Raw genomic sequence first — 12,775 nt, 5'->3', positions numbered from 1 at the left:
TTGTGAGTCTGGATAGGTTTTACCTCTAGCTTTGTTTTTTTTTTTTTTTTTCTTTCAAGATTGCTTTAGCAGTTCTGGATCTTTTTGGTTCCATATGAATTTTAAGATTATTTATTCTTCTTCTGTGGGTATTATTTTGATAGCGATTGCATTAAATCTGTAGATTGCTTTGTTTCATATGGACACTTTAGCAATGTTAATTTTTCCAATTCAGGAGCACAGGGTATCTTTTCATTATTTTGTATTATCTTCAGTTTCCCTCCTCAATGTTGTATAATTTTCAGAGTATAGGTCTTTTACCTCCTCAGTCAAGTTTATTCTTGGGTATTTTATTTTTGATGTGATTTCAAATGGGATTATTTTCTTGCTTTCTCTTTCTGAGACTTCATTATTAGTGTATAGAACTATGACAGGTTTCTGTCTATTAATCTTGTATCCTGAAACTTGAATTCATTTATTAGTTCTAATAATTTTTTTGTGGACACTTCAGGGTTTTTATATAAAGTATCATGTCATCAGCAAATACTAACAGTTTTACTTTTTCCTTTCCAATTTGGTTGCTTCTGATTTATTTTTCTTGTTTGATTACTGTGGCTAGGACTGCCAATGCTGTGTTAAATAGAAGTGTCAAGAATGGTCACCCTTCCAGTTTTAGATGGTAGGTTAATTGGTTTATTTGAGATTTTTCTTATTTCTTGAGGAAGCCCTGTATTACTGTAAACTTTACTCATAGAACTGCTTTTGCAGTATTACATAGATTTTGGAGTGTTGTGTTTCCATTTTAACTTGTCTCAAGTTATTTTCTGATTTCCTCTTTGACTTATTCATTGACCCATTGCTTTTTTTATTAGCATATTGCTTAATCTCCACACATGTGTGCTTTTCCTACTTTTCTTTCTAGAATTGATTTCTTATTTCATACTGTTGTGGTTGGGAAAATACTTGATATAATTTCTATCCTCTAAAATTTGTTGAGACTTTTTCTGTGGCCTAGCATGTAATTTATTCTGGAGAACATTCCTTGTGAACTTGGAAAGAATATGTATTCTGTTTTTTGATTGAATGTCCTGAAGATATCTACTAAGTTCAACCAGTCTATTGTGTCATTTAACACCACTGTTGCCTTATTGATTTTCTGTCTGGATGATCTGTCCATTGATGTCAGTGGGGTGCAAAAGTCCCCTAATATTATTGTGTTATTGTCAATTTCTTCAAGTTTGTTAGTATTTGCTTTATGTATTTAGGTGCTCCTGTATTGGGTGCATATTTGTTAATGAGTGTAATATCTTCTTCTTATTGACCTCTTTATCATTATATAGTGTCCTTCTTTGTCTTTTGTTATAGCTTTTGTTTTAAAATCTGTTTTGTCTGATATGAGTACTCATACTTCCAGTTTTTTGTCATTTCTGTTTGCATGAGATATTTTCTCCATCCCTTCACATTCAGCTTTTATGTGTCATTAGCCCTGATGTGAGTCTCTTGTAGGCAACATATTGAAGAATCTTGTTTTTGATCTGATCAGCCAGACTACGTCTTTTGATTTTAGCATTTAGTCCATTGACATTTAAAGTAATTATTGATAGATATGTCCTTATTTTCATTTTAATAATAGTTATTATTATTCTCTGTTCATTTATTCTTTTTGTCTTCCCTTGTGGTTTGATGATTTTCTTTAGTATTATGGTTGTGTTACTTTCTTTTTAGTCTTTGTGTATCTATTGTAGCTTTTTGGTTTGTGGTTACCATTGTTTTCATATATGTTGACCTATATCTACTTGTTTGAAACTGATAGTCATTTAAGTTCAAACAAACTCTTAAAAAAATCTGTATTTTTTACTCTCCTCCCTCATATTTTGTGTTTTTGATGTCATATTTTACATCTTCATGTCTGTCCCTTAATTCTTTATTGTAGTTATAGTTGATTTTATAATTTATTGTATTTTAATCTTTGTATTGGCTATTTAAGTGGTTTTTCCTCAGTCATTGCTATATATTTGGCTCTCCTAGTGGGATTTTCCTTTTCTTAAATATTTTTTCCTTCTTTCCTGCTTAGAGAAGATCTAACATTTCTTTTAAGGTAGGTTTAGTATTGATGAACTCTTTTAGTTTTTGCTTGTTTGAGAATCTCTTTATATCTCTTTTGATTCTAAATGGTAATCTTGCCGGGTAGGTTATCCTAGGTCACAGGTTTTTCCCTGTCAAGCCTTTGAATCTATCATGCCACTCTCTTCTGGCCTTAAAAGTTTCTTCAGAGAAATCAGCTGATAGCCTTATGGGGATTTCCTTGTAAATGACTCTTTAGAATTCTCTCTTTATCTTTAACTTTTGCCATTTTAATTATGATATGTCTTGTAAGTCTGTTTGGGTTCATCTTTTTTAGGGACCCTCTGTGCTTCCTGTCTCTGGATGTTTGTTTTCTTGTAGAAAGTTTTCAACTGTAAATTCTGTGAATACAATTTTTTGAACCCCTATAAAGTGAATGTTGGTATGCTTTTGATAGTACATAGAGGAATGGAGTTTTTTATATGCTTTGATCCAAATCAAATGAGACCCCTTTGGCAAAAAAAGCTGCCAGTTTTCATGACTTGCCTTGCCCTGGTAGAACTACTGCTGAGTGAGCTGCTGAGGGTTATGGGAACACCCCAAACTAAAATGCCACAAATTCTCCCTGTTCTTATGTGATATTCAGTAGCTTTTTTTTTTTTCAATAAAAGCTTCCAAATACAATATGCGATAGTTTTGTTGTATGCTTTTGGTAAATTTTCAAAGTCCCGTAATAGTTGTGTACAAAAGTAATTTTGTGCAGTTTTATCATTGCTTTTGGGGGAATAGCTTTTCTGAGCTCTTCATTCAGCCATTCTAGTAATACCACTTTCTTCTATTTTCTAATATTTGGGGATAGTGATGAAATAGAAAAAAGAAACTTTATTGCTTTGCTAGGCTAAGGAGTCCAGAGCAGGCTAATGCCCTCAAAACAATGTGTCCCAACTTGGAGAGGATAGTGAGATGTTTTATAGTAATAGTTCAGAGAGAGCATGATGCTTGCTAATATTTTAGGATTTTTGTGTTAATGATCATAAGTGATATTAGTTTATACTTTTCTGATATATTTTATCTTTATCAGGCTGAGCTTCCAAAGTTATACTTGCTTCATGAAAAGAATTAGGAATAGTCCTTGATTTTCTAAACTCTCTAACAAATTTTTGAAGCATTGAGACTGCCTGGTGTTTGAAGATTTGGTAAAATTGTCTGTTGTAACCATCTGATCTCAGTGGTTTTGAGAGGTAGTTTTGGGAGGTGATTTTGGGAAGGTTCCCTGGCTCAGATGGTAAAGAGTCTGCCTGCAATGCAGGAGAGTCAGGTTCAATCTCTGGGTTTGGAAGATCCCCTGGAGAAGGAAATGACAATCCACTCCAGTATTCTTGCCTGGAGAATCCCGTGGATAGAGGAGTCTGGCAGGCTACAGTCCATGGGGTCGCAAAGAGTTGGACACGACTGAATGACTTCACTTTTGGGAGGTGGTTTTGGGAGGTAACTTTGTCTGTTTTATTCTATGGAAATTTAAATGTGTAAGATTTCTATCCCCTTTTGTGTGAATTTTGGTATAGTGTATTTCTCTAGAAATTATCCATTTCATCTAGATTTTAAAGTTTATTTTTTTTTCATTTATTTTTATTAGCTGGAGGCTAATTACTTTACAATATTGTAGTAGTCTAACCCTAAAGTTTATTTGTGTAGAGGAATGCAGAAGTGTCTCTTTAAAAAAATTTCCTCTGTTTTAATGATTACTTTCTCTTTATCAGTTCTTATTTTGTATGTTTGTGCCCCCTCCTTTATTGATTACATTGACTTGTGGGTTTCCCTCAGGTTAAATTTTTTCCCCAGGAAACCAAGATTTTTATTTTTAAAAAAGCAAATCCACTTCCTCTGGACTTTATTAGTTTTTGCCTTTATCTTTACTTATAATTTCTTTTGGTTTTCTCTATTGTTCCTTTTCTAGCTTTGAACTGGGTATTTAATTCACTTGTTTTCATTTTGTCATTTTGATTGATATAGCTGTTTTAATAGATTTTACATTCTGGGTAGAATTGACTATTTATTCCAGTTACTTGATGGACCTTTCAATATGTAGATTCAAGTGTTACTTTATTTGTGAAACTTTTCTTGGATTATGATTTCAATATTAGTAATACACTATTGTTTTGTTTTTCTTTGGGGGGAACTAGCAATACATATATTGCATCTTCATTGCCTATCTTCTATTTCAATCTCTTTTTCTGTGATTCTTTTTAACTTTATTTTTTATTCTCTTAGTTGTTTTGTGGCCTTTCTTCAATTCCACTTATTGCATTTTCAGTTGAATATCTTCTTCCCTTGGAATTTTGTAACTTAGGCTTCATTTCTGAGATGGTTTTCTCTTTTTCTTTAATTTCTTGAGTATTGTTAATCAATTCTTATTTCATTTCCACCCATTTCTCTCCTTTATTTTAAAGCAAAATGTTGGAAATAAACTTTTGATATCTAATATTAATGCTATGCTATGTCACTTCAGTCGTGGCAGACACTTTGCAACCCCATGGACTGTAGACTGCCAGGCTTCTCTGTCCATGGGATTTCCAAGGAAGAATACTGGAGTGAGTTGCTATTTCCTTTTCCAGGGGATCTTCCTGACCCAGGGATCGAACATGCATCCTCTGCATTGGCAGGTGGTTTCTCTACCACTGAGCCACCAGGGAAGCCCAAAACTTACACAGTGCTGTGTGTCAATTACATCTCAATGAAACTGGAAGTAAAAGAGAAATGATAGTTATGTGATGATATGGAGGTGTTACCTAATGCTATGGTGGTAATTATTTTGCAATATATGTATGACAAATCAGCGTATTGTACACCTTTAATTTATACAGTGTTTTTACAGACATATACACACATTCTCAGTAAGGCTGGGTAAAACAAAACTATTTGATTCATTAGAAGGTGATAGTACTTTGGAAAGAGAAAAAGTAGAACAGGGTCAAGATTAGTAGAGCAGGTGGGGGCAAGGGAATAATATGAAAAAGGGTGAATGTGACAGATATCTGTTTCATAGGAATGTGCATCCACTCTCGAATCCTGTCTTTCCTCTCTCGTAAATCCCTTAAACTAGCTGATGTTGATGCAGGGGTTTCTCTGTAATTGTGTTATTTGGTGATTTCAATAGGAATTTTGTAATAGAGAGGAAGTTAGGGACTGTGTACACATATGCAAGTCCCACATTCTAAATTTTTTTTTTGGCCACTCTTTGTGGCATGTGGGATCTAGTTCCCTGATCAGGGATTGAACCTGTACCCCCTGTAGTAGGAGCACAGAATCTTAACCACTGGATCACCACATTCTTTATTAACAATGTCCATAATAATTGGTAGGATTTAGTTAAATACTTCGTGTTACAAGCACTATTCTAAGTCCTCTGAATGCACTAACACATCTAATCTTTCCAGAAGTCCTGTGAAATAGATTCTATTTTTGGTCTCACTTTACAGATTAGGAAACTGAGACACAGAGAAAGTAACTTGCCCAGTGTCACAGAGCTAATAAGTGGCAGATTAGGGATTTAAAACCAGCGTGACTCCAGAGCATCTTTTAACCAGTACTTCTTCCCTCTTCAAGAAATATAAACATAGATAGACACACATATCTGTGTATATATATAAAGAGTTTTTTTAAAAGACATTCTTAATCAATCTCTAGTCTTCATCACGTCTTTCTAAGTTGGGAGTTATTCTCTCGCTTGAAGATGATGTTGACTACAGTTAATTTCTCAGAGGCAGCCTGGCTTTTCACATCTCCAGGTTCTAGGGAGACAGTTTGCTCCAGTCCCATATGCTGAGGGCCCTTCCCAGCAATGCTCACTGCCAGCAATCTCCATCTCCTCCTGTGGGCTCTCGTGGTCCTAGCCCCTGGCTTTCCTCCTTCCTCTCCAACTACTCTCTCTCAACATGAGCCAGTCCTCATCTTCCTGCTCTTTGAGTAGTGAGAATCTCTAGGATTTTTAAAAATAATTTTATTAATTTATTTATTTATGGCTGTGCTGAGTCTTCGTTGCTTTGTGCACCTTCTCTAGTTGCAGTAAGCAGGGGTTACTCTCTAGCTGGGATGTGCTGGCTTCTCATTGTGGTGGCTTCTATTGTTGCAAAGCACAGGTTCTAAGACACTTGAACTTTGGTAGTTGCAGCTCCCAGGATCTAAAGCACAGGCTCACTAGTACTGGTGCACAGACTCTAGCTGCCCACAGCATATGGGATCTTCCCAGGTCAGGGATTGAACCCATATTTCCTGCATTGGCAGTCGGATTCTTTACCTCTGAGCCACCAGGGAAGCCCAGAGTCTCCAGGATTTTATACTTAAACTTTTCTCAATGTTTAAAACCTCTAGATTATGTCCTCTACTCTTAGGTTTTGACTCTATCTCTAAGTAAGTCTCATTTGACTCTGTACACATATATCTTGCTACCTTCTGGATATCTATTTTAATTCAACAATTATTCTGAATTTTTACATCACACTCTATATGGGTCACATCTACCTCAGAAATGTCTAATCTTAGATTCATCCAGCTCTCCTCTCTCTTCAGATCTGTGCTGAGGTGCTGACTCTGTAGAAATTCATAGTCACCAATTCGTGTTGACGCTCTGCAAGGCTATAGCTCCTTTGTTCACCCCATTCTCCTGTTCTTTGCAAGGGCTATTTCATGCCTCCTCTCCTCTCCTCAAACCTCCAGCTGTTTCTGCCATTTCTAAGTGCAGAAAATTCATGTGACAAATGCCGCAAGCATTTCTTAATTGCTTCCCATGACTCCCCCCGATTCACAGAACTGAAGCATCATACAGAAACCTCTTCAAAATCTGGTCAGCTTTCCACCTGCGGGGGAATGTTCTGGCTGACCAGCTAGACTGAGTAGCAAGCCTCTCTCCCTCTGGAGCTGAGCACAGGGCCCTGAGCTTAGTTTCAACTGGTGCCCTTTGTTTTCACCACCTGGTTTGTTTCTTGCAGCAGATGTCGAAGGCCAGTCTTTAAGACACCGAGACAAGAGGCTAAGTTTAAATTTGGTAAGTTTGGTACTTGAGTTTTTTAAGCCTTAATTTTTACCAAAACATAGTCTACCCTGTATATGTTCCCTTGATATCTTTTGAGATTCAGCACTCTGAATCTCCAAGGACCCTTCCAGTCTCCCATTAAAGCTTGAACTTATCTGGGAACTACTGGACTTCATGCTCTATAAGGGCCTTACCGGTTCTAATGGTCTACAAACATCTCAGACCTGAGGTAGCTATTGAAGTCATCCCATGATTCTTAAAGTATTTACATACATTTCATTGACCTCTGTCTTCCAGCTGAGTCCTAGGCGAGTCATCACCTACCTCCCATGATAAGTCCAGAGGCAGAGCTTGAGTTAGAGGCTGTCTGACTTTCCTAAGGAAGTTCAGAGTTATTCCTAGATAATTTGCAACTGAAATCCCACATGCAGCCAAGTTGTGCCCACTGGAAGCAGTTTCCATGCTATTCTGTGCTTTCCAACTGGTTTTCATTCCCTTGCAGCCATGCAGGTTCTTCCCAATGTCCCCGCCGACTTCCACCAGCACTGAGGACAGCTACGTGCCCATGAGTCCCCAGACTGCTGCCTTTGCTCTCGGACCCCATGACAGCTCTGACGATTACATCCCAATGAATTCAGGGAGCATCTCCAGCCCTTTGCCTGAGCTCCCTTTAGACCTGGAGCCTCCCCCTGTGAACAGAGATCTCAAGCCTCAGAGGAAGAGTAAGCCACTCCTGTGTGGGATGGGGGAGCAAGGTGTGATAACCGTGTGGAAAAGCTTCCCTCCTAAGCCCCTCTGCGAAGGAAGCACTACAGAAACCCACCACCCCAGGGGCCTGGGAGAAAGACGTGGCTGGGATCCAGTGTGAAGGGATGGGGAGCACTGTTGCTCCAGATCATCAGGGTAACAGGAACCTGGAGACTTGCAGTCATGGCAAATGTGGTCTCCAAAGCCAAATCCACTCCAGCGGGCTCATCTTTGGCTGCTTCCCTAACAAAGTCCCAGAAACGAGTGAGGTGGGTGTGAATGGAAGCCCCTTGGTCTCTCTTTGTTTAAACAGCACTTAAATGTAGTCATACTCGCCCCATTATGTAAGGCAGCCAAGAATGCCCTTTGACAGATTCCTTAATGCAGACCCGGTCACAGGCCCCATGGTTCAGTGCCCTGTGTGTGCCCAGCTGCAGATGTATCTTTGTGGGCAGGGAGAACATGGAGGATGTGGAGGTGACAAGTGTGGCTCCTGGTGGGCACAGAGCTCCAGGCAGTTCCTCCCATCTGCTGAGTGGCAGGAACAGGCAGGGAGGAAGGCAAAGAGGGTTCGAGCAAAAGTAGGTCAGAGTAACTTGCTAACTTCATTCTCACTCACCGTTGCCTGCCCAGTAGGGCTGGGTGATTCTGAGGAAATACTTGGTACCGCGACCATGACTCCTGACACTCCATTGGCTCCACCGCCACCCATCTTTGCTCTTTGGAAAAACTACTACTTCACGTGGCCACTCTCAGAGCTGTAACTAAGCATCTCGCTTATGCCTGCTCTGCTCCAGCCTTGCCCTCTTTGCTTTGAGTCAAATCCCATTTCCTGTGTGTTTGCCTAGCACTAGGGGGAGACAGAGATGATGAAACAAGCAGGGTTCCCCAGGTTGAGGGGGAGAAAGATATGTCAAAACCACCTGGAAGAAGAATTATGCAATAGGTACTAAATAGGAGAATAGGCCCTGTCTCATGAGGTTTAGAGGAAATAACAATTCATTCTGGTGAGAAACCATTTCACAGGCACCTGTAACTTTGAGGTATATCTTATTGTTTTGCTTGATTACTTTTCTGTAGTAATCCTGTGCAACAGAAGTTTCTGTAATGAAGAAAGTGGGGCTGTTAAACATGTGAAATGTGGCTAGTGCAACTGACGAAGTGAATTTTAAGATTTGATTTAATTTCAATGCATTACATACATCACCAGTCTGAAAGACCTGGTGATGGAGGAAGGTGCAGAGATTTTGGACAGACACAGGGTCGGGGATTCACTGGGTGGCTGGGAAGGTGAACATCTGGGCCAGGAGGGGGTGATTCTGACACACGTGGCTGCTCAGCTGACTGAACAGCAGGAATGCCACTGGTAATATGGAAGGAGTTAAACACTATCTACCGGTGTGGAGGAAAGAGCTAGAAAAACAAGCTGGTCAAGGCAGTGATAGGGGAATATGTGCATGACCGACTCAGCAAGGTGGATTGCTGAGGTGGGGTGAGGGTCAGGCACTAGGTGCTTCTTTAGATGCAAAGGCTACTGCAGTGAACAAACCAGGAAAAAAACCCTGTCCTCCCAGAGTGCAGTCAGTCTAGGCCTAACTCAGTAGTGTTGGCGTCATCACAGACAGGTTGGTGCCATGAACAGTAAGCACATGAACTCATGAGAGCCTATGAAGGCCTTTGTGAGCAGGGGATGTTGAGCTGAGATGTGAAGATGACTATAACCAAGCAGAGACATGGGGAAGATTGTTCTACACAGAAGGACCACAAAGTAGACAGTGGCCTGGAGAGGAGGGGATGATTAGAACTTGGGTGATCACCTGTGTCTGTGATGAGAGGGGTCAAAGGTGAGACGGGCAACAGAGTGGCATGAGATCAGACCTTCCTTCATCTGACACCCAGAACCAGGCCTGTCTTACGATGAGTTCTCAATAAATGTGTAGTGATGGGATATAACCCCAGCTGCTGATGTGACCACTGGCTCACTACTTGTCCCCTCTGCTTCTGCTGAGGCAGGAAACAGTAGGACAGCAAAATGGGCACGCATCATTAGCGCTGCTTGTGAGTAAATGTGGGCTTGATGTGCTCAGTGAGTGGAATTGTCATAGTTTTACAGTCTGAAGATTCTGGCCTTGAAACCCTGAGAACTTATATTGGATGTTCTGTGTTATCTTGTAGCACGACCACCCACCCTGGACCTGAAAAACCTCTCCACGATCCGGGAGCACACGTGTCTAACCAGGACCCATACTGCGCCTTGGTGAGTCTTTGATTGCTCCCAGGGGCCTCATCTGGCGCCCTCTCAGCCTTAGTCAGACCTCTGTGGTGAAAGAGCTTAAGACAAGGGAGGAATAAGATTTTATTATCCTGAACCGGAAGTGTTTTGTAGGTCACCAAGGAATGACAATAACTGATTCTCCCAGTGCAATGGAATCAAGAATGAGAGTATTGCTGGGAACTGTCTCTAATGTGTGCTTCTCTCTTCACATTTGCTCATTCCTCTTTCTTTCAAGAACTCTTTTTTTCTGTTGCACAATCCTCACAGCCTAAAGTAGCCATCCTGTAGATCTGTATTTACCTGCTACAATTTCTAGTACCAACAGAGAGAGGTTCTTTTTCAACCTCCAATTCACATTTGTTGGGAGAGGGAATTGTTTTGCCCCAGCTACAGTGGATGCAGCTCTGGCCTGCTGAGCAGGGCTGGCACTGCTGGCATGGCTTCTAAAAGCTCAACTTTGTGAAGGGAGTTCTCTCGGTAAACGAGCCCTCAAATGTGTCTGCACTCTCTCATCTCTCCTTGTAGAAGCTGGAGTTTCAGAGTCCTGAGCTTGGCCTGGTAGTTTCTTGCTGGTTTAGTCACTCAGTCGTGGCCAACTCTATGTGATCCCATGGAACTATAGCCCACTTGGTTCCTCTGTCTATAGGATTCTCCAGGCAAGAATACTGGACTGCATTGCCATTTCCTTCTCCAGAGGATCTTCCCAACTCAGGGATGGAACCCATGACTCTTGCGGCTCCTGCACTGCAGGCGGGTTCTTTACCGCTGTTTTAAATGCTCAGTCATGTCCAACTCATTGCAACAGTGGCCCACCAGGCTCCTCTGTCCATGGGATTCTCTAGGCATGAATACTGAAGTGGGTTCTTTGCCCACCTCCAGGGGATCTTCCCGACTCAAGGATTGAACCCAGGCCTCCCGCACTGCAGGCAGATTACTGCTGGTTCACCCTAAATACCACAGCACATGATGACTGTAATGGGCCACATTCCAGACAGGAATGCAGAGCCTCAGCTTCTGACTTGGGAGTAGGATGAAAGTGGATTTGTGGTCTTGGTCTCATCTTCTCAGAGGAATGAAATGAGAGCCTCAAAGGAGCATTTCTGTTTTGCTTTTCTCTCAGTGATATGATGCATTGGTCTCTTTCTAGAAAGCTCATGAGCTGTGGCACATGGAGGGCCTGCAAAAAGAATAACCTTTGAGAAGTGGGAGCCATCTTCCCCATAGTGGGACTGGAGTTGCGGGGTAGTCTCTGTCACTTCAGGAGTTGCTTTGGCCGGAAGGAAGTTGCATCTGGAAGGGGAGGGTGAAACCTCACAGGGGCTGTGTCAGTTCTTGGCTGGCTTTCAGACCAGCTGTAAGACACTGCTTTGACCTCATCTATATTTTTGTTCCTAGCAATCGAACCAGTTTTCTATCTCCAGAAAGAAATGGTATTAATTCTGCAAGATTTTTTGCCAATTCTGTTTCCAGAGAAGAGGAAAAAAGCTACATCCAAATGGTAATCCTCTATTTTTCACATTTTTCTTATTCACCCAGTCTATATTCTTATGGGTTCACTGTAAAGGAAACATATTGCTCAGAAAGTGCCATGAAATCTTAAAACTATTACTTAATTGTAATGCCAGGTTACCATGTTTTCCAGACTGGGAACAAATTGACATGAATTTGGTTTTCTTTCCTGCAGCATTCAGCTCCTTGTACCATTTAGCTGGGAAAACTCTGACACTGGATGCTCCCTTCCACCAAACCCCCTGGTAGCCCTACTCTGACTTCCTCTGCACCTTTACCAAAGATGCATCACTAAGAGTCCTGTTGGGAGGGTGGCCTCGTGTCCCAGCTCATGGGTGGGTATTAGTTTCTGGAGATTTCTTGTGGAGCCTTTCTGTAAACGTGAGTTAACAAAGACCTGGCATGTTTATCCTCTGATTAGCCATCTATGGTTCTAGAGTCCTGGTATTTCCTTCTTGCCCTCTGTTTCCCTTCCATTCTCTTTACTTTGATTCTGTTGCCAGTGGGTTACTGAGGACAAAGAGGGCCTTTTAGTACCTCTGGCAAGTATCAGGCCCTTTAGGCAGAACTCTCACCATTCTGTGAGCTTAAAATCTAGGGAACTCTTGAGAGAATTTCTTTTTGAACTGTGAAATTTAGACAATGTTCAAGGCACTGTGACTATATGCTTTTGAGCAGACAACTTTGCCTGCCTTCCTATGCATGACAGTAATAGGCATTTAAAGTTCTCAAAACAGTCATGTCCAGTGAAGCAGCAATTAAGTGCTGCATTTTGCCTCTATTTAATGGACTGTGCTGTGAGTCCCCTTAATCATATGCAGGTGGAAAGTGACTCATATTCAGTTTGCTGTGGTATTGCCAATATTTTTCACACTTAGTAATGGCCCTTGGGAAACTTCTAGAAGAAAACACTCTTATAAAAGATACTGACCAGCTGTGCTTTGTCTCCAGAGAACAGAAAAGGGAAGTGAATCTATAACCGCATGGAAGCAAATGCCAAGTCATTCCAGACACTAGCAGTTATTTCTGATCTTTCATGTTGTGAGAATGCCCAGTGTCTCGTTAACAACATTGTTCAGGATTGGTTTCTTGTCTATTTATAATCATTGGTTGATTACTGTCTCTGTACATTATTAAGCGATATGACTCAGTAGCTTAAGAGCCCAGAA

The 12,775-nt window shown here is 40.8% G+C and overlaps 1 protein-coding gene across 1 annotated transcript in view; it reads left to right on the top strand.

Annotated features, from left to right (window-relative positions):
• GAB3 (GRB2 associated binding protein 3) overlaps positions 1–12,775 on the top strand; it is a 76,666-nt gene that overhangs the window by 49,220 nt on the left and 14,671 nt on the right. The window contains exons 5-8 of the mRNA XM_065915438.1: positions 7,032–7,087; positions 7,578–7,797; positions 9,998–10,079; positions 11,493–11,595. Of these exons, the coding sequence (XP_065771510.1) occupies positions 7,032–7,087; positions 7,578–7,797; positions 9,998–10,079; positions 11,493–11,595 (461 nt within the window). The remainder of the gene's footprint in view (positions 1–7,031; positions 7,088–7,577; positions 7,798–9,997; positions 10,080–11,492; positions 11,596–12,775) is intronic.

The sequence above is a fragment of the Muntiacus reevesi genome, chromosome X (genome assembly GCF_963930625.1).
Source record: "Muntiacus reevesi chromosome X, mMunRee1.1, whole genome shotgun sequence".
Classification (NCBI taxonomy): domain Eukaryota; kingdom Metazoa; phylum Chordata; class Mammalia; order Artiodactyla; family Cervidae; genus Muntiacus; species Muntiacus reevesi.
Note: the sequence above shows the minus strand (reverse complement) of the source record. Positions and strands in the feature narration are given on the sequence as shown.